Genomic DNA, 25,489 nt, shown 5'->3' on the forward strand with positions numbered 1-25,489 from the left:
ACTTTGTGTCTCCATGAATCTGACTTTTCTAGGTACCTCATATAAGCAGACTGGCTTATTTCAGTTGGCCTAATGTCCTCAGAGTTCATCCATGTTGTAGCATGTACCAGAATTTCATTCCTCTTTAAGGCTGAATAATACTCCATTACACATATATGTCACATTTTGTTATCCATTCATAGATCAATAGACATTGGGTTGTTTCCACCTCTTGGCCACTGTGAATAATGCTGTTATGAACATGGGTGTACAAATAGCTCTTGAAGATCCTACTTTCACTTTGTTGGGGTATATATTTAAAAGTGGAATTAGTGGATCATACTATAATTCTATGTTTAATTTTTTGAGGAATAGCCACAATGTTATCCATAATGGCTATACCATTTTACATTCCCACCAGCAATAAGCAATGGTTCCAATTTCTCCATGTCCCTGACAACACTGATAATTTTCCATTCTTTACTTTTTTATTTTTTTTTTATTATACTTTAAGTTTTAGGGTACATGTGACAACATGCAGGTTTGTTACATATGTATACATGTGCCATGTTGGTGTGCTGCACCCATTAACTCGTCATTTAACATTAGGTATATCTCCTAATGCTATCCCTCCCCCCTTCCCCCAACCCACAACAGGCTCCGGGGTGTGATGTTCCCTTCCTGTGTCCATGTGTTCTCAGTGTTCAATTCCCACCTATGAGTGACAACATGCGGTGTTTGTTTTTTTGTCTTTGCGATAGTTTGCTGAGAATGATGGTTTCCAGCTTCATCCATGTCCCTACAAAGGACACGAACTCATCATTTTTTATGGCTGCATAGTATTCCATGGTGTATATGTGCCACATTTAATTAATCCAGTCTATCATTCTTGGACATTTGGGTTGGTTCCAAATCTTTGCTATTGTGAATAGTGCCACAATAAACATACCTGTGCATGTGTCTTTATAGCAGCATGATTTATAATCCTTTGGGTATATACCCAGTAATGGAATGGCTGGGTCAAATGGTATTTCTAGTTCTAGATCCCTGAGGAATCGTCACACTGACTTCAACAATGGTTGAACTAGCTTACAGTCCCACCAACAGTGTAAAAGTGTCCTTATTTCTCCACCTCCTCTCCAGCACCTATTGTTTCCTGACTTTTTAATGATCGCCATTCTAACTGGTGTGAGATGGTATCTCATTGTGGTTTTGATTTGCATTTCTCTGATGGCCAGTGATGATGAGCATTTTTTCATGTCTGTTGGCTGCATAAATGTCTTCTTTTGAGAAGTGTCTGTTCATATCCTTCGCCCACTTGTTGATGGGGTTGTTTGTTTCTTTCTTGTAAATTTGTTGGAGTTCATTGTAGATTCTGGATATTAGCCCTTTATCAGATGGGTAGATAGCAAAATTTTTCTCCCATTCTGTAGATTGCCTGTTCATTCTGATGGTAGTTTCTTTTACTGTGCAGAAGCTCTTTAGTTTAATGAGATCCCATTTGTCAATTTTGGCTTTTGTTGCCATTGCTTTTTGTGTTTTAGACGTGAAGTCCTTGACCATGCCTGTGTCCTGAATGGTAATGCCTAGGTTTTCTTCTAGGGTTTTTATGGTTTTAGGTCTAACATGTAAGTCTTTAATCCATCTTGAATTAATTTTTGTATAAGGTATAAGGAAGGGATCCACTTTCAGCTTTCTACATATGGCTAGGCAGCTTTCCCAGCACCATTTATTAAATAGGGAATCCTTTCCCCATTGCTTGTTTTTCTCAGGTTTGTCAAAGATCAGATAGCTGTAGATATGCGGCATTATTTCTGAGGGCTCTGTTCTGTTCCGTTGGTCTATATCTCTGTTTTGGTACCAGTACCATGCTGTTTTGGTTACTGTAGCCTTGTAGTATAGTTTGAAGTCAGGTAGCATCATGCCTCCAGCTTTGTTCTTTTGGCTTAGGATTGACTTGGCGATGCAGGCTCTTTTTTGTTCCATATGAACTTTAAAGTCGTTTTTTCCAATTCTGTGAAGAAAGGCATTGGTAGCTTGATGGGGATGGCATTGAATCTGTAAATTACCTTGGGCAGTATGGCCATTTTCACGATATTGATTCTTCCTACCCATGAGCATGGAATGTTCTTCCATTTGTTTGTATCCTCTTTTATTTCCTTGAGCAGTGGTTTGTAGTTCTCCTTGAAGAGGTCCTTCACATCCCTTGTAAGTTGGATTCCTAGGTATTTTATTCTCTTTGAAGCAATTGTGAATGGGAGTTCACTCATGATTTGGCTCTCTCTTTGTCTGTTATTGGTGTATAGGAATGCTTGTGATTTTTCTACATTGATTTTGTATCCTGTGACTTTGCTGAAGTTGCTTATCAGCTTAAGGAGATTTTGGGCTGAGACAATGGGGTTTTCTAGATATACAATCATGTCATCTGCAGACAGGGACAATTTGACTTCCTCTTTTCCTAATTGAATACCCTTTATTTCCTTCCCCTGCCTGATTGCCCTGGCCAGAACTTCCAACACTGTGTTGAATAGGAGTGGTGAGAGAGGGCATCCCTGTCCTGTGCCAGTTTTCAAAGGGAATGCTTCCAGTTTTTGCCCATTCAGTATATTGGCTGTGGGTTTGTCATAGATAGCTCTTATTATTTTGAGATATGTCCCATCAATACCTAATTTATTGAGAGTTTTTAGCATGAAGGGTTGTTGAATTTTGTCAAAGGCCTTTTCTGCATCTATTGAGATAATCATGTGGTTTTTGTCTTTGGCTCTGTTTATATGCTGGATTACATATACTGATTTACGAATGTTGAACCAGCCTTGCATCCCAGGGATGAAGCCCACTTCATCATGGTGGATAAGCTTTTTGATGTGCTGCTGGATTCGGTTTGCCAGTATTTTATTGAGGATTTTTGCATCAATGTTCATCAGGGATATTGGTCTAAAATTCTCTTTTTTGGTTGTGTCTCTGCCAGGCTTTGGTATCAGGATGATGCTGGCCTCATAAAATGAGTTAGGGAGGATTCCCTCTTTTTCTGTTGATTGGAATAGTTTCAGAAGGAATGGTACCAGCTCCTCCTTGTACCTCTGGTACAATTCGGCTGTGAATCCATCTGGTCCTTGACTTTTTTTGGTTGGTAAGCTATCGATTATTGCCTCAATTTCAGAGCCTGTTATTGGTCTATTCAGAGATTCAACTTCTTCCTGGTTTAGTCTTGGGAAGGTATATGTGTCGAGGAATTTATCCATTTCTTCTAGATTTTCTAGTTTATTCACATAGAGGTGTTTGTAGTATTCTCTGATGGTAGCTTGTATTTCTGTGGGATCGGTGGTGATATCTCCTTTATCATCTTTTATTGCGTCTATTTGATTCTTCTCTCCTTTCTTCTTTATTAGTCTGGCTAGCAGTCTATCAATTTTGTTGATCTTTTCAAAAAACCAGCTCCTGGATTCAATGATTTTTTGAAGGGTATATTGTGACTCTATTTCCTTCAATTCTGCTCTTATCTTAGTTATTTCTTGCCTTCTGCTAGCTTTTCAATGTGTTTGCTCTTGCTTCTCTAGTTCTTTTAATTGTGATGTTAGGCTGTCAATTTTAGATCTTTCCTGCTTTCTGTTGTGGGCATTTAGTGCTATAAATTTCCCTCTACACACTGCTTTGAATGTGTCCCAGAGATTGTGGTATGTGGTGTCTTTATTCTTGTCGGTTTCAAAGAACATCTTTATTTCTGCCTTCATTTTGTTATGTACCCAGTAGTCATTCAGGGGCAGGTTGTTCAGTTTCCATGTAGTCGAGCGGTTCTGAGTGAGTTTCTTAATCCTGAGTTCTAGTTTGATTGCACTGTGGTCTGAGAGATAGTTTGTTATAATTTCTGTTCTTTTACATTTGCTGAGGAGTGCTTTACTTCCAACTATGTGGTCAGTTTTGGAATAGGTGTGGTATGGTACTGAGAAGACTGTATATTCTGTTGATTTGGGGTGGAGAGTTCTGTAGATGTCTATTAGGTCTGCTTCATGCAGAGCTGAGTTCAATTCCTGGATAGCCTTGTTAACTTTCTGTCTCATTGATCTGTCTAATGTTGACAGTGGGGAGTTAAAGTCTTCACATTATTGTGTGGGAGTCTAAGTCTCTTTGTAGGTCACTCAGGACTTGCTTTATCAATCTGGGTGCTCCTGTATTGGGTGCACACATATTTAGGATAGCTAGCTCTTCTTGTTGAATTGATCCCTTTACCATTATGTAATGGCCTTCTTTGTCTCTTTTGATCTTTGTTGGTTTAAAGTCTGTTTTATCAGAGACTAGGATTGCAACCCCTGCCTTTTTTTGTTTTCCATTTGCTTGGTAGATCTTCCTCTATCCCTTTATTTTGAGCCTATGTGTGACTCTGCACGTGAGATGGGTTTCCTGAATACAGCACACTGATGGGTCTTGACTCTTTATCCAATTTGCCAGTCTGTGTCTTTTAATTGGAGCATTTAGTCCATTTACATTTAAAGTTAATATTGTTATGTGTGAATTTGATCCTGTCATTATGATGTTAGCTGGTTATTTTGCTCGTTAGTTGATTGATGAAGTTTCTTCCTAGCCTCAATGGTCTTTACAATTTGGCATGTTTTTGCAGTGGCTGGTACCGGTTGTTCCTTTCCAGGTTTCGTGCTTCCTTCAGGAGCTCTTTTAGGGCAGGCCTGGTGGTGACAAAATCTCTCAGCATGTGCTTGTCTGTAAAGGATTTTATTTCTCCTTCACTTATGAAGCTTAGTTTGGCTGGATATGAAATTCTGGGTTGAAAATTCTTTTCTTTAAGAATGTTGAATATTGGCCCCCACTCTCTTCTGGATTGGAGTTTCTGCTGAGAGATCAGCTGTTAGTCTGATGGGCTTCCCTTTGTGGGTAACCCGACCTTTCTCTCTGGCTGCCCTTAACATTTTCTCCTTCATTTCAACTTTGGTGAATCTGACAATTATGTGTCTTGGAGTTGCTCTTCTCGAGGAGCATCTTTGTGGCATTCTCTGTATCTCCTGAATCTGAATGTTGGCCTGCCTTGCTAGATTGGGGAAGTTCTCCTGGATAATATCCTGCAGAGTATTTTCCAACTTGGTTCCATTCTCCCCGTCACTTTCAAGTACACCAATCAGACGTAGATTTGGTCGTTTCATATAGTCTCATATTTCTTGGAGGCTTTGTTTCTTTTTATTCTTTTTTCTCTAAACTTCTCTTCTCGCTTGATTTCATTCATTTGATCTTCCATCACTGATACCCTTTCTTCCAGTTGATCAAATCGGCTACTGAAGCTTGTATATTCGCCACGTAGTTCTCTTGCCATGGTTTTCAGCTCTATCAGGTCCTTTAAGGACTTCTCTGCATTGGTTATTCTAGTTAGCCATTCGTCTAATCTTTTTTCAAGGTTTTTAACTTCTTTGCCATGGGTTCGAACTTCCTCCTTTAGCTCGGAGTAGTTTGATCATCTGAAGCCTTCTTCTCTCAACTCGTCAAAGTCATTCTCCATCCAGCTCTGTTCCATTGCTGGTGAGGAGCTACGTTCCTTTGGAGGAGGAGAGGCGCTCCGATTTTTAGAATTTTCAGTTTTTCTGCTCTGTTTTTTCCCCATCTCTGTGGTTTTATCTACCTTTGGTCTTTGATGATGGTGACGTACAGATGGGGTTTTGGTGTGGATGTCCTTTCTGTTTGCTAGTAACAGTCAGGACCCTCAGCTGCAGGTCTGTTGGAGTTTGCTGGAGGTCCACTCCAGACCCTGTTTGCCTGGGTATCAGCAGCGGAGGCTGCAGAACAGCGAATATTGGTGAACAGCAAATGTTGCCGCCTGATCGTTCCTCTGAAAGTTTTGTCTCAGAGAAGTACCCGGCCATGTGAAGTGTCAGTCTGCCCCTCCTGGGGGGTGCCTCCCAGTTAGGCTACTCAGGGGTCAGGGTCCCACTTGAGGAGGTAATCTGTCCGTTCTCAGATCTCCAGCTGCGTGCTGGGAGAACCACTACTCTCTTCAAAGCTGTCAGACAGGGACATTTAAGTCTGCAGAGGTTTCTGCTGCCTTTTGTTTGGCTATGCCATGCCCCCAGAGGTGGAGTCTACAGAGGCAGGCAGGCGTCCTTGAGGTGTGGTGGGCTCCACCCAGTTCAAGCTTCCCGGCTGCTTTGTTTACCTACTCAAGCCTCGGCAATGGAGGGCACCCATCCCCCAGCCTCGCTGCCGCCTTGCAGTTTGATCTCAGACTGCTGTGCTAGCAATGAGCGAGGCTCCGTGGGCAGAGGACCCTCCGAGCCAGGTGCGGGATATAATCTCCTGGTGTGCCATTTTTAAAGCCCGTTGGAAAAGCGCAGTATTAGGGTGGGAGTGACCCGATTTTCCAGGTGCCGTCTGTCACTCCTTTCCTTGGCTAGCAAAGGGAATTCCATGACCCCTTGCGCTTCCCGGGTGAGGCAATGCCTTGCCCTGCTTCGGCTCATGCTCGGTGCGCTGCACCCACTGTCCTGCACCCACTGTCCGACAATCCCTAGTGAGATGAACCCAGTACCTCAGTTGGAAATGCAGAAATCATTCGTTTTCTGCATCGCTCACACTGGGAGCTGCAGACTGGAGCTCTTCCTATTTGGCCATCTTGGCTCTCTTCGCTTATTTTTTAAAATAACAGTGATTGTAATGGGTGTGAAGTGGTATCTTACTATGGTTTTGTTTGGTATTTCCCTCATGATTAATGATGTAGAGAAGATTTTCAGGTGTTTATTGGCTATTTGCACGTCTTCCTTGGAGAAATGTCCATCAGATTCTGTGCCCATTTATGAATCAGATTGTTTGGGTTATTGTTGTTGAGTTGTAAGGGTTCCTTATATATTTTAGGTATTAATCTCTCATCAGATAAATGATTTGCAAATATTTTCTCCTATTCTGTGAGTCACCTTTTCATTCTGTTGACTGGGTTTTGTGTACAAAAGTTTTGAATTTTGATAAAGTCTCCCATATATATTTTTCTTTTGTTGCCTTTGTTTTTTTGTTTTTGTTCTTTGAGACGTGGTCTCACTCTGTTGCCCAGAGTGGAGTGCAGCGGCGCAATCATAGTTCACTGCAGCCTTAAACTCCAGGGTTCAAGTGATACTCATGCCTCAGCCTTCCGAGTAGCTGGGACTACAAGTGTAGGCCATCATGCTTGGCTGATTTTTAATATTTTGTAGAGACAGGGTCTTGCTATATTGCCCAGGCTGATCTCAAACTCCAGGGCTCAGGCAATCCTCCCATCTCGGCCTCCCAAAGTGCTGGCATTACAGGCATGAGCCACTGCACCCGGCCTGGACATTTAAGTAATTCAATGCGCCAACTCTGGAAACCAGATTCTACTTCCATCTCAGGGTTTGGTGTTGTTGCTTTATGTTGTTTTAATAACTTCTCTGAATTAATTCTGTAAAGTCTATATTCTTTTTATGTATGGCCACTGAAGTTACTACTCAATTAGCTTAATGGTCAGCTAATGCCTTAACAGGGATTTCCTTAAATGCCTAGAACAAATAAATCTCCCGGCCTTCATCAAATGGCTCCACACATATGTTGGGATGTACCTTCAACACTGACCTAGGCAGCTGTCAACTTTACCTTAGCCTTCCCTTTTCTTCTTGTACAGATCCTCAAGGTCAGCCAGAGATAAGACCTAGCACCTTGGGTCTTTCCCGAGCATACACAGGCCTACGCATATATGGGGTCTCCCAGAGTCTTAGGAATATGTCAGCGCCTTTCAAAGAATCTATCAACATCTTATCCTCGGGTGTTACTTTTAAGCTTTCCAGTTAGTTTACTGTTTACCTCAACTGCTAGTCCACACCTCAGCCATTATGATATTAAAATACTTGTCTGTAAATCTTTTTGATAAACATCTTTCCCTCCCCTTCACCAGAGGCCTTTAGCACTGGATGGCTCCCAGTCAGGTCAAGTAAAGATAAGCCTTTTGTGTGGAATCTTCATGGAACCACTAGATAGGTCAAATATTAACAATTCTTTGGGAAGGAACTTTTAAAAGAGGCCCAGCTCCATTTTGCATCCTCTGGTCTTGGAAAAGAAAGCTATATTTCTTAAGGCTATCACTGAGCTGAGGTACTGGGAATGGGACTAGGGCAAGTTAAAATGCTAACGTTTACTGTGCTTAGTGGGACTTGGCCATTTTTCTTGAATAAATACTCCCTGGGTTGCTATTAAGACTGGTTTATTTGCAGACATTTATCTCTTTCTTTGGATGGCTGTTTCCTTTGCCCCAGTTTTTTGCCGTCGTTGTTTGCATCAGTTCTGTTATTTACTGATTCTCAACTGAAGAACAGTTATTTGGCCCAAATATTTGCTAACAATGATGTATGTCTTGCTCTTGGCCCCAAACTCTAATTGGCTCCTCTCATAGCTATAGATGTACGACATATTCATAGATAACGGCTAGGAATTAGAACAATTTCTAGGCTTTCAGCCAGTGTAGGTCTACTGGTCTAAGAAAGGATTATTTTCTATTCCCAACTTCCTCACTCTCAGAATAGATGAAAACATGAAAAAACAATCTCAGGTGTGTATGGCAACTAGATCTCTTTTTGTCATACTGATGCATACAGTACTTTATTACAGAAACTATATTTATCAGGATACAGTGTGCCAGTCCTGAGTCATTTTCTTCTCCCATCACCTACACTGTTCAATCTTTCTCTAAGTTAATCTCTCCAATCAGATGGAAGTGTTAGTGACGTATATCGATAGCAGGACACTGGAGGCCTCAGAAAGTACTGGCACATCTGACCAGGTTTCTACTGTTTACAGACATTCTGTCTTCTGAACTATGAGTAAGTGGGACAGAAGATTTTCCTACCTACAATCAATTAAGTGAGCTTGTTTTCTTTCTGGTAGCCATTAACAGTGTTTTTAAAACCATAGCCTTGCAAGGAGTAAACATTTCTTCATTTATGGCTATAAACTTAACAATCTTAACTTGTGGTGAGTATTTTTGTGGTTCTTTTTTTTCAATGCCATCATTGTGGGAAATCAGGCGAGGTTGTATCAGAGGCTTTAGTGCAGTTACTATCAGAAGCTAGTTTGGTTCTCTTTCATATCAAAGTAACAAAAATGTCTGCCTAAGACCAGGGGCAACTTCTCCTTTCTTTGTAATTTCTATATATATAATGATATTTATAGACAATCATGGAAAAAACAATTTGTCTAAAGTGAATCAAGTCATATCCCGTCGACAACTCAAAATACTGTCCCACCAATCAAAACCCTACACCACACTAACTCTGCACCTTTAACTTAAAATCTCCATAGGAAATATTTATCTAGTGCCTCCATGGGGTATTATTCATTTCCTAACTCTGCAGCTCCTCTGTAGTGGATTCACAGGGATGCTGCAGGATAGTTTAAAATTCTAGGGAAAGGACAGTGATAAACTACTAGCTCAAGGTCAAAGTGTCAACATCAGATAGTGCTATGTTCTTTTCAATGCTGTTGTGCCTTGGCAAAAGCTGGATTTTTGGCAGCTGCTGTAATAAAAGGCAGAAAATAAGAGGGTCCAATCTCATCTCATGGTTTGGGAAGTTGCACAGTGTCCAACAGCTACACATATGTCATTAGTAAGTCATCATTGTTATTTATGAACAAATTTTTTTTTTCAAAAACCAAAACCAAAAATAAATAACAAACTTGTTAAATCAGTTGTCAGAGGAAAACAATTAGTATTTATGTCCTAATTCCTTAGTTGCTATTTGAAAAAAATTATTGCTTATTATATATAAAGTGGAGAAAATAAATCAGTGAAACACTAAGGGTACTGTGAACCAAGAAAGCTTAGAAACTTTGCCCTAGATGGAGCCCACTAACCCAAATAATGATCCATACAATTTCCTTCATCAAATATTTATAAATGCTTATGTGTATATATCTGATCAAATAACTCACCTATCTGAACCAGAGATCAAGGTATGAAAAGTTCCATATTTCACTGAAAAATTAAAGAGCACTGGACTTTTGTCACTCCAGAATCAACTAGCCAATACACAAATAAAATATCAAACAATAAAACTTCGAATAATTTCTGCATAATACCTGAATGGGAGCTTTCAACGGTGGTATCTGATTTGGAATCCGGAGACGGAGGAATTTGTCTTAATTGTGGAACATAATACATCTTGATACTACCAGAAGGCTTATATGGCAATAATAAAGGCTGGCCTAAGGAGGTAAAAATCAGAACAATTAATATGAAAAACATTTGTTAATTCATTGAACAAATATGGAATGCCTTCTATGTTTCAGGCAGTGTTCATGACTTTTGGAATTTATGAGTGAACAAAGAGAAATGTATCTCTGCCTTCAAGAAGAATGAGAATTCTAGAGGAGGAAAATATACAGTAAATAATTAACATACTAAATGAGTAAATTATTTAGCATTTTAATACATTATAAGTGATACAGGGAAAATATAGAAATGCTGAAGGTAATTAAGAATACAGGAGAAATTGGGGTTTAAATGCAGGGGAAACAGTTTAAGTAGGATGGTAGGGATATGTTTCATTGAGATGACTTTTTAGCAATCCATTCCATATATAGATGACTCTAACTAAAAAACATGTTATCTTACATCGAACCCTAACCTGGTCATAATTAAGCCCTTATACTGGTCTTATTCTGCTTCCAGAGTCATAGAAAATAAGTCTAATTCTCATCTATGTGACAGGGCTTCAAAACATAGTTTCCACTGCAAGAGTATGAATTTTCAATATTAAGAAAATATATAAACGTAAAAATTACAAGGTCCTACCACTCAAGGATAATTATTGTTAACATTTTAATGTATAACTTACCCATCTTTTCCTGTTTTTTATTTGTTTACAAAGTTGTCTGCATACAGTATGCATAATTTGAAATTCAGCTTTTCTATTATTTATAATAAAAATATTCATTTTACTTCCTATTCTTCACATTTTTATGGTTATACCAGATTAAATATAGTCAACTCTTAGCCTAATGTTGAAAATGCAGGTTGTGTTAAAATGTTCAATTATAAAGAATTCTGTGAATAAAGATTTTCCTGTTTATACTTATTCTCCCCCATCACCCATCCAAGGTAAATTCTTTTTACAAAGTGAAAAATTACACCATTCATGAAATTTTTAAAAAAGTACTGACTGCTAAATTGCTTATTAATATGTCTGTGACAATTTACTCTTCCTCCAACAGCACATGTATAGTCATTAAGAAATGATTAATTGCTAATAGAGGTAAATGGAATCTCATTTTAAAAATATGCCCTCATCTTACTATTATGGACATTTTTTTTCTATATACTAGTTTTTCTTTCATGATTGGTAGAAACTGTCAAATATGACCTCGTGTCCAACTTCCCTACCTCCTTACACCTATACATCTATATACACTTCCAATCTTCCTTACAGCCATGTGTGAACATATGGGTAACTTTGTTCAGCCCATGGGAAGAGTGCAAGAATGTGTGAAACTTCCAGGCATTCCAGTAAAGGTATCCCATTAAAGCCCCCCACTTCCTAGATACTGCAGATCATGATAGCTGTAGCAGTTACTCTAGACCCAGAAATGGAAGTCACACTTCCAGAGATGGAAGGATGCCACAGCCACCAGATATGCAACTCAGCTATCTGCTCTAGACTACTTACCTGTAATTTAGGGTTTCTGTGATAAAATAGCATATACCATAGCCTAAAGCAATAAGAAACATAATTCCCAGGAAAGTCTTGGTGATGTGCTGGAATCAGAGCCAGCTGACTTGTGCGTATGCAACCTAGTAAGACACCAGCCAAAATGGCCAAGGGAAGCACTTGCACCACTCCATACCCAAACCTAGACAGCATAGCTTGCAGCTCCAGGAGAGGGTCCTTCCTTTCACTTCGGAAGATGGAAGATTAAACAGACCTTTCTCTTGCAACCTGGATACCAGCTCAGCCACAGAATGATAGAGATGCCAGGGAGAGTCCTGAGGCCTCCATTCCATGACCTAGTTCCTGGACATTTCTAGACATACCCTGGGCCAGAAAGGAACTTGCTGCCTTGCAGGGAAGGACCCGGTCCTGGCAGGATTCATCACCTGCTGACTAAAGAGTACTTGGGTCCTGAATAGTGAGCAGTGGTAGCCAGGCAGTACTCACCTGGGTGAGACTCAGAGATGTGCTGGCTTCAGGTGTGACCCAGCACATTTCCCAGCTATGGTGGCTATGAGGAGAGACTCCCTTTGCTTGAGAAAAGGAGAGGGAAGATTAAATAGGACTTTGTTTTGCAGCTTAGGTGCCAGCTCAGCCACAGAAGGGTAGAGTACAAAGTAAGCTCCAGGAGTTCCTGATTCCAGGTGTTGGCTTGTGGATGGCATTTCTGGACCTGCCCTGGGCCAGAAGGGAGGCCACTGCCCTGAAGTGAGAGTCCCAGGCCTAGAAGCATTCACCCAAGCTGACGAAAGAGCCCTTGGGCCTTGAATGAATATCAGTGGTAGGCAGCCAGCAGTCACCACAAGCCTGGGGCAGTGGTGGCCATGGGGAGTGACTCCTCTGTTTGTGGAAAAGAGGAAAGAATAAGAAGAAGTTTTTGTCTTGTGGCATGGATGCCAGTTCAGCCACAGCAGAATAAAGCACTAAGGTTTCTGACTTCAGGTCATGGCTCCCAGACAGCAATTCTGGACCTGCCTAGGGCCAGGGGGAAATCGCCACCCTGAAGAAAAGCACACAAGACTCCCTGGCTTTGCCACCTGCTGATTGTAGAGCCCCAGGGCCTTGAACAAACATAGGCAGTATCCAGCAAGTGGTTCCTGTAGACCTCAGGCGAGAACCAGTGTGTGCTGGCTTCAGGTCTAACCTAGAACAGTCCCACTGGTGGTGGCCACAGGGGTGCTTGTGTCACACCAGCTCCAAGCAGCTCAGCACAGAGACAGACTCCATTTCTTTGGGAGAAAGTAAAGGAAAAGAACAAGAGTCTCTACCTGGTAATCCAGAGAATTCTTCTGGATCTTATCAGAAACTTCTGATATGGTTTGGCTCTGAGTACCCAACCAAATCTCATCTCAAATTTTAATCCCCATATGTTGAGGCAGAGACCTGGTGGGAGGTGATTAGATTATGGGTGTGGTTCCCACCTGGTTCTCACGATAGTGAGGGAGTTCTCATGAGATCTTGATGGTTTAGAAGTGGCAGTTTCCCCTGAGCTCTCTTTCTCCTGCTGCCACGTAAGATGTGTCTTGCTTCCCCTTCACCTTCCGCCATGATTGTAAGTTTCCTGAGGCCTCCCCAACCATGTGGAACTGTTAGTCAATTAAACCTCTTTTACTTATAAATTACCAGTCTCAGGTAGTATCTTTAAAGCAGTGTGAAAATGAATACAAAGAATTGGTGCCAGAAGTGGGGCACTGCTATAAAGATAACCTGAACATGTGGAAGCAACTTGGTAACTGGGTAACAGGCAGAGATTGGAACAGGCTGGAGGGCTTAGAGGAAGACAGGAAGATGTGGGAAAGTCTGGAACATTCTAGAGGCTTACTGAAAGGTTTTGACCAAAAATGCTGACAATGATATGGACAATGAAGTCCAGGTTGAGGTGGTCTCAGATGGAGATGAGAAACTTGTTGGGAACTGGCATAAAGGTCACTCTTGCTATGCATTAGCAAAGAGACTGGCAGCATTTTTCCCCTGCCCTGGAGATCTGAACTTGAAAGAGATGATTTAGGGTATCTGGCAGGAGAAATTTCTAAACAGCAAAGCATTCAAGAGGTTACCTGGCTTATTCTGAAAGCATTCAGTTATGTACATTCACAAAGAGAGGGTTTGAAATTGGAACTTATGTTTAAAAGGGAAGCAGGGCATAAAAGTTTGAAAAATTTGCAGCCTGACTATGCAGTAGAAAAGAAAAACCCATTCAAGGAATTCAAGCTGGCTGCAGAAATTTGCATAAGTAACGAGGAGCCAAATGTTAATGGCCAAGACAATGGGGAAAATGTCTCCAGGGCATGTCAGAGATCTTAATGGGAGTCCCTTCCATCACAGTCCTGGAGGCCTAGGAGGGAAAAATGGTTTTGCGGGCCCCGCCTAGGGCCCAGCTGCTCTGTGCAGCCTTGGGACTTGGTGCCCTGTGTTCCAGCTGCTCCAGCTCCACCTGTGGCTAAAAGGACAGCTCAGGACATTGCTTCAGAGGGTGCAAGCCCCAAGCTTTGACAGTTTCACGTGGTGTTGGGCCTACAGGTGCACAGAAGACAAGAGTTGAACTTTGGGAGCCTCCACCTAGATTTCAGAGGATATATGAATGCCTAGATGTCCAGGAAGAAGTCTGCTGCAGGGGCAGAGCACTCATGGAGAACTTCTACTAGGGAAATGCAGACTGGTAATGTGAGTTGGAGCCCCCACTAACAGTCCCTACTTGGGCACTGCCTAGTGGAGCTGTGAGAAGAGGGCCACCATCCTCTAGACCTCAGAATGGTAGATCCACCAACAGCTTGCACTGTGCACCTGGAAAAGCCACAGGTACTAAACACCAGCTCATGACAGTAGCTGTGGGAGCTGTGCCCTGCAAAACCTCAGGGGTGGAGCTGCCCAAGGCTGTGGGAGCCAACCCCTTGCATCAGCATGCCCTGGATGTATGACATGGAGTCAAAGGAAATTTTGGAGCTTTAAGATTTAATGACTGCCCAGCCAGGTTTTCAACTTGCATGGGGCCTGTAATCCCTTTGTTTTAGCCAGCTTCTCCCATTTGGAATGGGAACATTTATCCAATGCCTGTACCCCCACTGTATCTTGGAACTAACTAACTTGTTTTTTATTTTACAGGCTCACAGGCAGAAGGGACCTACCTGCCTTGTCTCACATGAGACTTTGGACTTGGACTTTTGGGTTAATGCTAGAATGAGTTGATTCTGGGGGACTATTGGGAAGGCATGATTGGTTTTTAAATGTGAAAAGGACATGAAATTTGGGAGGGGCCAGGAGTGGAATAATATGGTTTGGCTCTGTGTCCCTAGCCAAATCTCATCTCAAATTGTAATCCCCACATGTTGAGGGAGGGACCTGGTGGAAGGTGATTGGATCATGGGGGCAGTTTCTCTCATGCTGTTCTTGTGATAGTGAGGGAGTTCTCATGAGATCTTGATGGTTTGAACGTGGCAGTTATCCCTGAGATCTCACTCTCTCCTGCCACCATGTAAGATGTGCCTTGCTTTCCCTTCACCTTCTGCCATGATTATAAGTTTCCTGAGGCCTCCCCAGCCATGCAGAACTGAGTCAATTGAACTCCCTTTCTTTATAAATTAACCAGTCTCAGGTAGCATACTTCTAGGAGTTTGAAAATGGACTAATACAACCTCCAAGGTGGTACCTCTACAAGTCTGCAAGAGCCACAGTGTTACTAGGCTTGAAGTGCCCCCTAATGGAGATATGGCTACAGTGACCAAAAACTCAGATCATAACACCCAACTCCCTTTGAATTCCCTGAAAGCACTCCCAAGAAGGATGGGTATAAACAAAGTCAGACTGTGAAGACTACAATAAATACCTAATTCTTCAATGCTCAGACACCAACAAATATCCACAAGCTTCTAGACCATCTATGAAAACATGACCTCACCAAATGAACTAAATATGACACTAAAAACCAATCCTGGAGAAACAGAGATGTGGAACCTTTCAGACAAAGAATTCAAAAATATCTGTTTTGGCTGGGTGCAGTGGCTCACGCCTGTAATTCCAACACTTTGGGAGGCCGAGGTGGGCAGATCACCTGAGGTCGGGAGTTCGAGACCAGCTTGGCCAACATGGCGAAACCCCGTCTCTACTAAAAATACAAAAATTAGCTGGGTGTGGTGGCGCACCCCTGTAGTCCCAGCTACTCGGGAGGGTGAGGCAGGAGAATTGCTTGAACCCAGGGGGCAGAGGCTGCAGCGAGCTGAGACTGCACCACTGTACTCCATCCTCAGCGACAGAGCAAGAGTCCATCTCAAAAAAAAAAAAAAAAAACTGCTTTGAGGAAACTCAAAGAAATTCAAGATGACACAGAGAAAGAACTCAGAATCCTATAAGACAAATTTAACAAAAAGACTGAAATAATTAAAAAGAATCAAGCAGAAATACCTGAGTAGAAAAATACACCTGACACACTAAAGAATGCATCAGACTCTCTTAACAGCAAAATTGATTAAACACAGTGAGTTTGAAGACAGGCTATTTGAAAATACAATCAGAGGAGACAAAAGAAAAAAAGGAATAAAAAAGAATAAAGCATGCCTACAGGATCTAGAAAATAGCCTCAAAAGGGCAAATCTAAAATAAAAAATAAAAAGCAGTAGACTAAATCCTCCTATCCAAAGACATACAGTGGTTGAATGAATGCATAAAAAAACAAGACCCAACCATCTATTTCCTACAAGAAACACAACCTATAAAGACCATGAATAGACTAAAAATAAAGGGATGGAAAAAGATATCCTACGCAAATAGAAACCAAAAGAGAGGAAGAACAGCTATACTCAGACAAAATAGACTTTAAGACAAAAATTATAAAAACAGACAAAGGTCATTATATAATGATAAAGAGGTCAATTCAGCAAGAGGATATAACAACTGTAAATATATATGGACCAAATGGTGGAGTGCCCAGATATATAAAGCAAGTATTCTTACAGCTAAAGAGAGAGATAGAACCTAATACAATAACAGCTGTAAACTTCAACACCCCGCTTTCAGTATTGGACAGATCATCCAGACAGAAAAATCAACGAAGATACATTGAATGGACCTAATAGATATTTACAGAACATTTCATCCAATGGCTGCAGAATACACATTGTTCTCAGCACATGGATCATTCTCAAGGATAGGTCATATTTTAGGCCACAAAACAAGTGTTCAAAAATTCAAAAATAATTGTAATTATATCAAGTGATTTCTCTGATCACAATGAAATAAAACTAGAAATCAATAATGAAAGGAACTTTGGAAACTATACAAATGCATGGAAATGAAATAATGTTTCTGAATGACCAGTGGATCAAGAAAGAAATTTACAAATTTCTTGAGACAAATGATAATGGAAACACAACATACCAAAACCTACGGGATACAGCAAAAGCAGTACTAAGAGGAAAGTTTATAGGTATAAGCACCTACATTAAAAAAACATAGAAAAACTTCAAATAAACAACCTAACAACGTATGCTAATGAACTAGAAAAGAGCAAATGAAATCCGTAATTAGCAGAAAAAAAGAAATAAAGATCAGAGCAAAAATACATAAAATTGATATGAGAAAAACATCGCAAAAGATCAATGAAACAAAAAGTTTGTTTGTTGAAAAGATAAACAAAATCGACAAACCTTTAGCCAGACTAAGAAAAATAGAAGACTCATGTAAATAAAATCAGAGATTAAGAAAGGAGACATTACAACCTATAGCACAGAAATTTAAAGGATGATGAGACACTACTATGAGCAACTTTACACTAATAAATTGAAAAAGCTAGAAAAAAATGGACAAATTCCTGGAAACATACAACCTATCAACCAGGAAGAAATCCAAAATTGAAAGAGACCAATAACAAGCAACAAGGTCAAAGCTGTAATAAAAAGTCTCCCAGCAAAGAAAAGCTGAGGACTCAATGGCTTAACTGCCGAATTGTACCAAATAGTTAAAGAAGAACTAATACCAATCCTACTCAAACTATTCCAAGAAATGGAAGAGGAGAGAATACATCCAAACTCCTTCTACAAGACCAGTAAACCAAAGACACATCCAAAAAAAAAAAAGAGAAAAAAGAAAAGAAAACTACAGGCCAATCTCCCTCATGAATATTGATGCAAAAATCCTCAACAAAATACTAGCAAACCAAATTCAACAACACATTAAAAAGCTCATTCATCATGACCAAGAAGGATTCATCCCAGGAATGCAAGGATGGTTTAACATATGCTAATCAATCAATGTGATGCCTCATCAACAAAATGGAGGACAAAAACCACATGATCATTTCAAATGACGATGAAAAAACATTTCTTAAAATTCAACATCTCTTCGTGATAAAAACCCTGAAAAAACTAGGTATAGAGAACACATACCTCAACATAATAAAAGCCATATATGACAGACCCACAGCTAGTATCATACTGAATGGGGAAGAAACTGAAAGCCTTTCCTCTAAAGATGTGGAACATGACAAGGATGCCTACTTTCAAAACCGTTATTCAACATAGCACTGGAAGTCCTAGCTCGAGCAATCAGACAAGAGAAAGATAGAAAGGAGATCCAGATTGGAAAGGAAGAAGTCAAATTATTCTTGTTTGCAAATGATACAATCTTATATTTGTAAAAACCTAGAGCCTCCACAATCAATAAATTCAGTAAAGTTGCAGAATACAAAAATCAACATACAAAAATCAGTTCACATTTCTATATGTCAACAGTGAACAATGTGAAAAGGAAATTTAAAAATAATCCCATTTACAATAGCCACACATAAAATCAAATACCTAGCAATTAACCAAAGAAGTGAAAGATCTCTATAAAGGAAACTATAAAACACTGATGAAGATAATTGAAGAGGACAACAAAAAAAATGGAAAAATATTCCATGTTCATGAATTAGAAGAATCAATATTGTTAAAATGTCCATACTACCTAAAGCAATTGGGTATTCCACTGAATCTGTATTCAAGGCAATCCCTATCAAAATACTAATGACATTCTTCACAGAAATAGAAAAAATCCTAAAATTTATATGGAACCACAAAAGACCCAGAATAGACAAAGCTATCTTAAGCATAAAGAACGAAACTGGAGGAATCACAATACCTAACTTCAAATTATACTACAATACTATAATAACCAAAACATCATGGTACTGGCTTAAAAACAGGCACATAAACCAATGAAACAGAACCAGAGAACCCAGAAACAAATCCACACACCTACAGTGAACTCATTTTCGACAAAGGTGCCAAGAACATACACTGGGAAAAAGACGGTCTCTTCAACAAATGGTGCTGGGAAAGCTGGTTATCTACATGCAGAAGAATAAAGCTAAACCTCTATCTTTCATCATATACAGAAATCAAATCAAAATGGATTAAAGACTTAAATCTAAGACCTCAAGCTATGAAACTACAGGAAGAAAACACTGGGAAAACTCTCTAGGACATTAAATATTGGCAAAGATTTCTTGAGTAATATCCCACATATACAGGCAACCAAAGCAAAAATGGACAAATGTGATCACGTCAAGTTAAAAAGCTTTCATACAGCAAAGGAAACAACACTGAAGAGACAAACCACAGAATAGGAGGGAACATTTGCAAACTATCCATCTGACAAGGGATTAGTAGCCATAATGTATAAAGAACTGAAACAACTCTATAGGAAAAAAAAATCTAATAATCCAATTTAAAAACGGGCAAAAGATCTGAACAAACATTTCTCAAAAGAAGACATATAAATGGCAAACAGGCTTATGAAAAGGTGCTCAACATCAGTGATCATCAGAGAAATGCAAAGCAAAACTACAATGAGATACCATCTCACCCCAGTTAAAATGGTTTTATTCAAAAGATATACAACAACAAATGTTGGCAAGAATGTGGAGAAAAGGGAACTCTTGTACACTGTTGCTGGGAATGTAAATTAGTACAACACTATAGAGAACAGTTAGTTTGTAGATTCCTCAAAAAACTACAATTAGAGCTAACATATGATCCAGCAATCCCACTGCTAGGTATATAACCAAAATAAAGTAAGTCAGTATGTCAGCGATAAATCTGCACCCCATGTTTATTGCAACACTGTTCACCATAGCCAAAATTTAGAAGCAACCTAAGTGTCCATCAATAGATTAATGGATAAATTAATCTATTACATATACACAATGTAGTACATATACACAAAGGCAGTACATGCACAATCGAATACTATTCAGCCAAAAAAAATAATGAGATCCTGTCATTTGCAGCAACATGGATGAAATTGGAGGTTATTATATAAAGTGAAATTAGCCAGGCATAGGAACAGAAACTTCACATGTTCTCACTTATTTGTGGGATCTAAAAATTAAAACAACTGAATTCATGGACACACATGAGAGAGAAAGATGGCTACCGGAGACTGGGAAGGGTAGTGAGCAGTGTGGGGGAAGTGAGGATTGTTAATGGGTATAAAAATATAGTTAGATATAATCAGTAAGAAATAGTATTTGATAGCACAACAGGGTCTACAGTCAATAATTCACTGTACATTTTAAAATAACCAAAAGACAGCTAGGCATGGTGGCTCACATCTGTAATCCAGCACTTTGGGAGGCCAATGCGGGCAGATCACTTGAGATCAGGAGTTCGAGACCAGCCTGGCCAACATGGTGAAACCCTGTCTCTACTAATACAAAAATTAGCCAGGCGTGGTGGCGGGTGCCTGTAATCCCAGCTACTCAGGAGGCTGAGGCAGAATTGCTTGAACCAAGGAGGCAGAGGTTGCAGTGAGCTGAGATCATGCCACTGTACTCCAGCCTGGGTGACAGAGCAAGACTCCATCTCAAAAAAAATAAATACTTAAAAAATAAAATAACCAAAATAATGTAACTGGATTGTTAACACAAAGAATGGATAAATGCTTGAGGTGATGGATATCTCATTTACCTTGATGGGATTATTATACACTGTATGCCTATATCAAAATAGCTCATGTACCTCATAAATATCTATATCTACTATATACCCAGACAAATTAAAAATAAAAATAAATTCATAAAGATAAATTACGCAGTTCAAAAGAACAGTTCCATTAGAACTTTGTGCAGAATTACTTTAGAGTATAAATTTATGTGGGAATAAATGATACCTTTACAATATTCAGCCTTCCATTCTAGAATCATACCTTTTAATTTAGTAAATTATTATTTTCTATCTTTACAAAAAGGATTAGTGTTTCCTGCATTAGGTCATTTAAAATTTTTGTTTAGGTTATTTCTGAGCATTTCATAGGGTTGTATTGCTCATATGATTATGAATTTTCAATGTAGCTACCATTTCTCATGGCCGAACGCCTCCAGCTCCTTCCGTTTATCCTTATTCTTATAGACCACGGTTTTCTCTTATATCCTGTAACCATTTCTAGATGGACTCCTAGTTGCTCATCTCTAGTTAATAAAACCCAAAATCCTCTAGACTGATTCTGATAGTCCTGGAGTAGAATGAGCTCTCCTCTGGAAACAATAATCTTTTTTTTTTTGGTGGGGAAGGGGGAAGGAGTCTCACTCTGTCACCCAGGCTGGAGTGCACTGGCACGATCTCTGCTTACTGCAACCTCCACCTTCCGGGTTCAAGCAATTCTCCTGCCTCAGCCTCCCGAGTAGCTGGGATTACAGGCATGTGCCACCATGCCCGGCTAATTTTTGTATTTTTAGTACAGATGAGGTTTCACCATGTTGGCCAGGCTGGTCTCAAACTCCTGACCTCAGGTGATCCACCCTCCTCGGCCTCCCAAAGTGCTGGGATTATAGGTGTGAGCCACCACGCCTGGCCAGAAACAATAATCTTTATATTACTTAGAACTGTGTCACCATCTTTGGCAACTCTATCATTCTGATGACATTTTGGCAATGAATTCCACATTGTTAGTAGCCTGCTTCTAAGGAAGAAACTCACTTCCAAATGAAGGAAATGAGACAAAAGGTTGATGCCTAAAGGGATTTACTGTCCTTATCCATGCCTTATGGACCATAACTATGCTAAACCTAAAAAATAAATAAATAAATAAAGTGAGTGAGCTATTTACTGAAAAGTGTTATGGCATAAGCTGGGGAACACCACTTTCTGAGTCTACAATGCTTTCTTATGGGATTTGGGATATGCTCTGAACCACAGATGGTACTTGCCTATACCGAGTACCAGATAGAACGCATGCATTTGGGAACAAAGGAGCTTTTTAAGAAGTTTTTGCTTTCAACCTTTGTGACTATGAGTGTTGTTAGATGGAAGATCTTAGAAATAAGAAAGGGACAACTCTACCAGGGACAGGAGCCACCTAGCTACTTAACATTTTTTATATCACTAAAGCAAAACATAGAGCAGCTTACAGAGTGCTGACTAAATCTATGATAGACCTGAATTATCCACAAGAAATAAGGTTACTTTTTAAAAGGAGTATGATTAACACCTAGAGGCATTAATTTCTATCACCGGGCATGGCAAAGTGACCTCTAAAGAAAGTCCAGTCAAGAAATTAATAAAAAATGACCTTGGCCAGGCGCAGTGGCTCACGCCTGTAATCCCAACACTTTGGGAGGCCAAGGTGGGCGGATCACAAGGTCAAGAGATCGAGATCATCCTGGCCAACATGGTGAAACTCCATCTCTACTAAAAATACAAAAATTAGTTGGGCGTGGTGGTGCGTGCCTGTAGTCCCAGCTACTTGGGAGGCTGAGGCAGGAGAATCCTTGAACCCGGAAGGTGCAGGTTGCAGTGAGCCAAGATTGCACCACTGCACTCCAACCTGGAGACAGAGTGAGACTCCATCTCAAAAAAAAAAAAAAAAAAAAAAAGGACCTCAACCTTAGTCTGAGACAACTTAGGAATATTTGTACCACTCTATCAGGCAAAAAGGAAAAAGAAAAAAAAAAAAGCTGTAGCCTCCAATTCTATTTGGTCGTTCCCATAGTTATTGTTAGAATACTGATTTATTAATTTTCTTTCTCCATCGGTATATATTAAGCTTGATAGCAATGGCTGAATATGTCATGCAGTTCACAGGTTGGAGAAAATTAACAGCAACGATTGAACAAAATTACAATGGACCCAGAGCAGAAATGACTATCACATGGCGATGGACCTGAGACAAATAAAGAATTTTTTGAAGTTCTCAAAAACTTTGTTTGGATGCAGTAGTCTTAAGCTTACACTGGACTGCCCGTCTAGGGGAAGAAGTGAATACATAGCAAATAATGGCTGCTTCCGGGAAAGGAAAAAAGCACTGGAGAGGGGTAGAGGAACTTGTTAATTCAGACTAATGGGTAAGCAGTCATGTAGTTAACATACGATTCTTTGTACCTTAAAATGTTTTGTACAAAAAACAAACAAACAAAAAAAAAACACCTCATAAAATTTTACTTTTGACCCACAGTGTTGAAAATAACACTTATTACTAAACCAAATAATATTGATTCTTTGATAAAAAGTTTATATGAACCATAAATCATGGCCTCTATAAATTGATCCATTTGATGACAGTAGAAGTTTAAAATACGCTTTTTTTTTGTTTTTGGAAACGGAGTCTCGCTGTGTCGCCCAGGCTGGAGTGCAGTGGCACGATCTCGGCTCACTGCAAGCTCCGCCTCCTGGGTTCATGCCATCCTCCTGCCTCAGCCTCCCAAGTAGCTGGGACTACAGGCACCCGCCACAGTGTCCAGCTATTTTTTTTTTTTTTTTTTTTAGTAGAGACGGGGTTTCATTGTGTTAGCCAGGACGGTCTCGATCTCCTGACCTCGTGATCTGCCCACCCTGGCCTCCCAAAGTGCTGGGATTACAGGCGTGAGCCACCGCGCGCTGCTTTTATAGCTGTTTCCTCTCTTGTGTTTCTGCCACCACCATGAGAACACCACACTCTAGGATAGCTATTGACCCATTAGCCTGAGTCTCAGAAAGAAGCATCTGGAACAGACCCAAACCATTTCTGCAGCTTACAGCCAGCCCAGCCAAAGTCCAATTGACCCATAAACCTGTGAGTAAGAAAAATGTCTGCTGTTACAAACCATAGAGATTTTTTAGGTTGTTTGTTATACTGTATCACTGTAACAACAGGTAACCAACACATAAAGGTGTTCTTTGTGATAATTTATTAAACTATATATATATTTTTGGTATGCTTTAATTTCACAAGAAAAATGTTCAAGAATTATAACCATCTTAGTATATAAATGCACTTACTTAAATTCAATGCAATTTAAATGCTGAACCAAACGATTTTCTTTACATTTAGGTATATTCCATCTATGTGTGTAGGTGGACAAGTTTTTTGTATAAGTAGAGAAACTTAAGATGTACTTTGAGTAGACTTGTCCAAAATAGTAAATATTTTAAAAATTAGTAAAGTCTCCATCTTCATTTGGGGAAGAATGGAAACTTAATTGTTAATTTTCCTGCTACTTACCCAAAAAAAGAAAATAATTTACAATTTGGTCTAATTCTAAATGTTATATGGTAAAAGTACTATCAAAATATCACTGAAACTATAGCATATAAAACACTCTAAATGTTCACCTTATGGTAGAGACTGCTACCTATTCACCAAAATCCATTTCTTCTTCATTTTGGAAAACACAGCTAAACTACATTCCTGGCCAGTGGAAAGTGATTTGGGTTACTTCCAGACCTGACCTGAAAATATCTCCTATATGTGCTCCTCCATGCTTTTTGTTCCTTCCAGTTGACCATGAAGGTAAATCCAACATAACCTTGGGTTATATATTTTAAAGAAAACAGAGCAAGAAGACAACCTGGGTCTCTGGTGATTGCTTTATAAGTAAGAGATAAACTGCTATTGTGTTTGCACTATCACATGTTTATGCATCTATTTGTTATAGTATTTAGTATATACATACTCTCCCTATATACGCACTATATAGTAATAACATTACTGTTACTGTAATACAAGATAATTTATCTGCCATTTTAAAAGCAGACCTCAATTACTTTCAAGTTGTTATGAACTACTTGCATTTTTATTGCAAATATGATGAGACAAAACTAAGTTTTAACACAAACAGCATGAGTTCTACATGTTAACTGTGCTTGAAATTAAGATAAAATATAATAAATCATATTCTGTTGACAGCTATGCAAATAAAAGACAGATACAATCATATGGACCCTAATTCTTAAATTAAAATTAGGTTTTCTGACTAGAAAGACACAACCACAAATTTCTAAGATAACTACACAAAAGAGCTGGTCTAACAATCTAAAATGCAATCACGTTCTCTTACCATCTGTGCCACGAGAAAAAGTAACCTGTTGGACTGAAGATGATGAGGCAAACTTGACAGGAGCTTTGCGCAGCTTCTGGTTGCCAGGCTCTATAATTTCATGTCCACGATCTTCAGCATTAATAAAAATCTCAGATGAAAATAGGGTCTTTTCTGGACTTTCTGTTGTTATCTGAGTGACTGCATCAGATGACAATTTTTCAGAGAAAGCAGAAAGTGGAGTCTTCATCTTCTCTGGTAATCTGACCAAAAAAGAGAAAGAATACAGCAGATTATATCCTTGGCCTATTAGAGACTGAAATCTCTTTCCAAAAGTGGTTTCAAGGAATATTTAAGTAGCTATAGGAATATATTGTGGACACATCAATGTCAAACGTTATTAAGGTAAAATTTCAGCAGTACCCTTTATTTTGTTTGATACAATGTTATCACACATGTTTACTTTTATCTTAAAACCTACTTTTAATTTAGAATGTTAAATTATATAATTTAGTTGAGGAAATGCTATTTTTCAGGTGAATTGAAAATACAT

At 39.5% G+C, this 25,489-nt stretch overlaps 1 protein-coding gene across 10 annotated transcripts in view; it reads right to left on the bottom strand.

Moving 5' to 3' along the window:
• Positions 1-25,489, bottom strand: part of ALMS1 (ALMS1 centrosome and basal body associated protein) — a 230,037-nt gene that overhangs the window by 64,890 nt on the left and 139,658 nt on the right. For 9 of the 10 annotated variants that reach the window (XR_010129944.1, XM_063695797.1, XM_063695800.1 and 6 more), the window contains 2 exons: positions 24,958-25,199; positions 10,048-10,173 (listed from right to left, as the gene is read on the bottom strand). Coding sequence is in view for 9 of the 10 variants with exons in the window: in XM_063695797.1 (XP_063551867.1) it covers positions 10,048-10,173; positions 24,958-25,199 (368 nt within the window). In the remaining variant the exon portion in view is untranslated. The remainder of the gene's footprint in view (positions 1-10,047; positions 10,174-24,957; positions 25,200-25,489) is intronic. The other variant, XM_063695799.1, reaches the window with a different exon arrangement.

The sequence above is a fragment of the Gorilla gorilla genome, chromosome 12 (genome assembly GCF_029281585.2).
Source record: "Gorilla gorilla gorilla isolate KB3781 chromosome 12, NHGRI_mGorGor1-v2.1_pri, whole genome shotgun sequence".
NCBI lineage: Eukaryota > Metazoa > Chordata > Mammalia > Primates > Hominidae > Gorilla > Gorilla gorilla.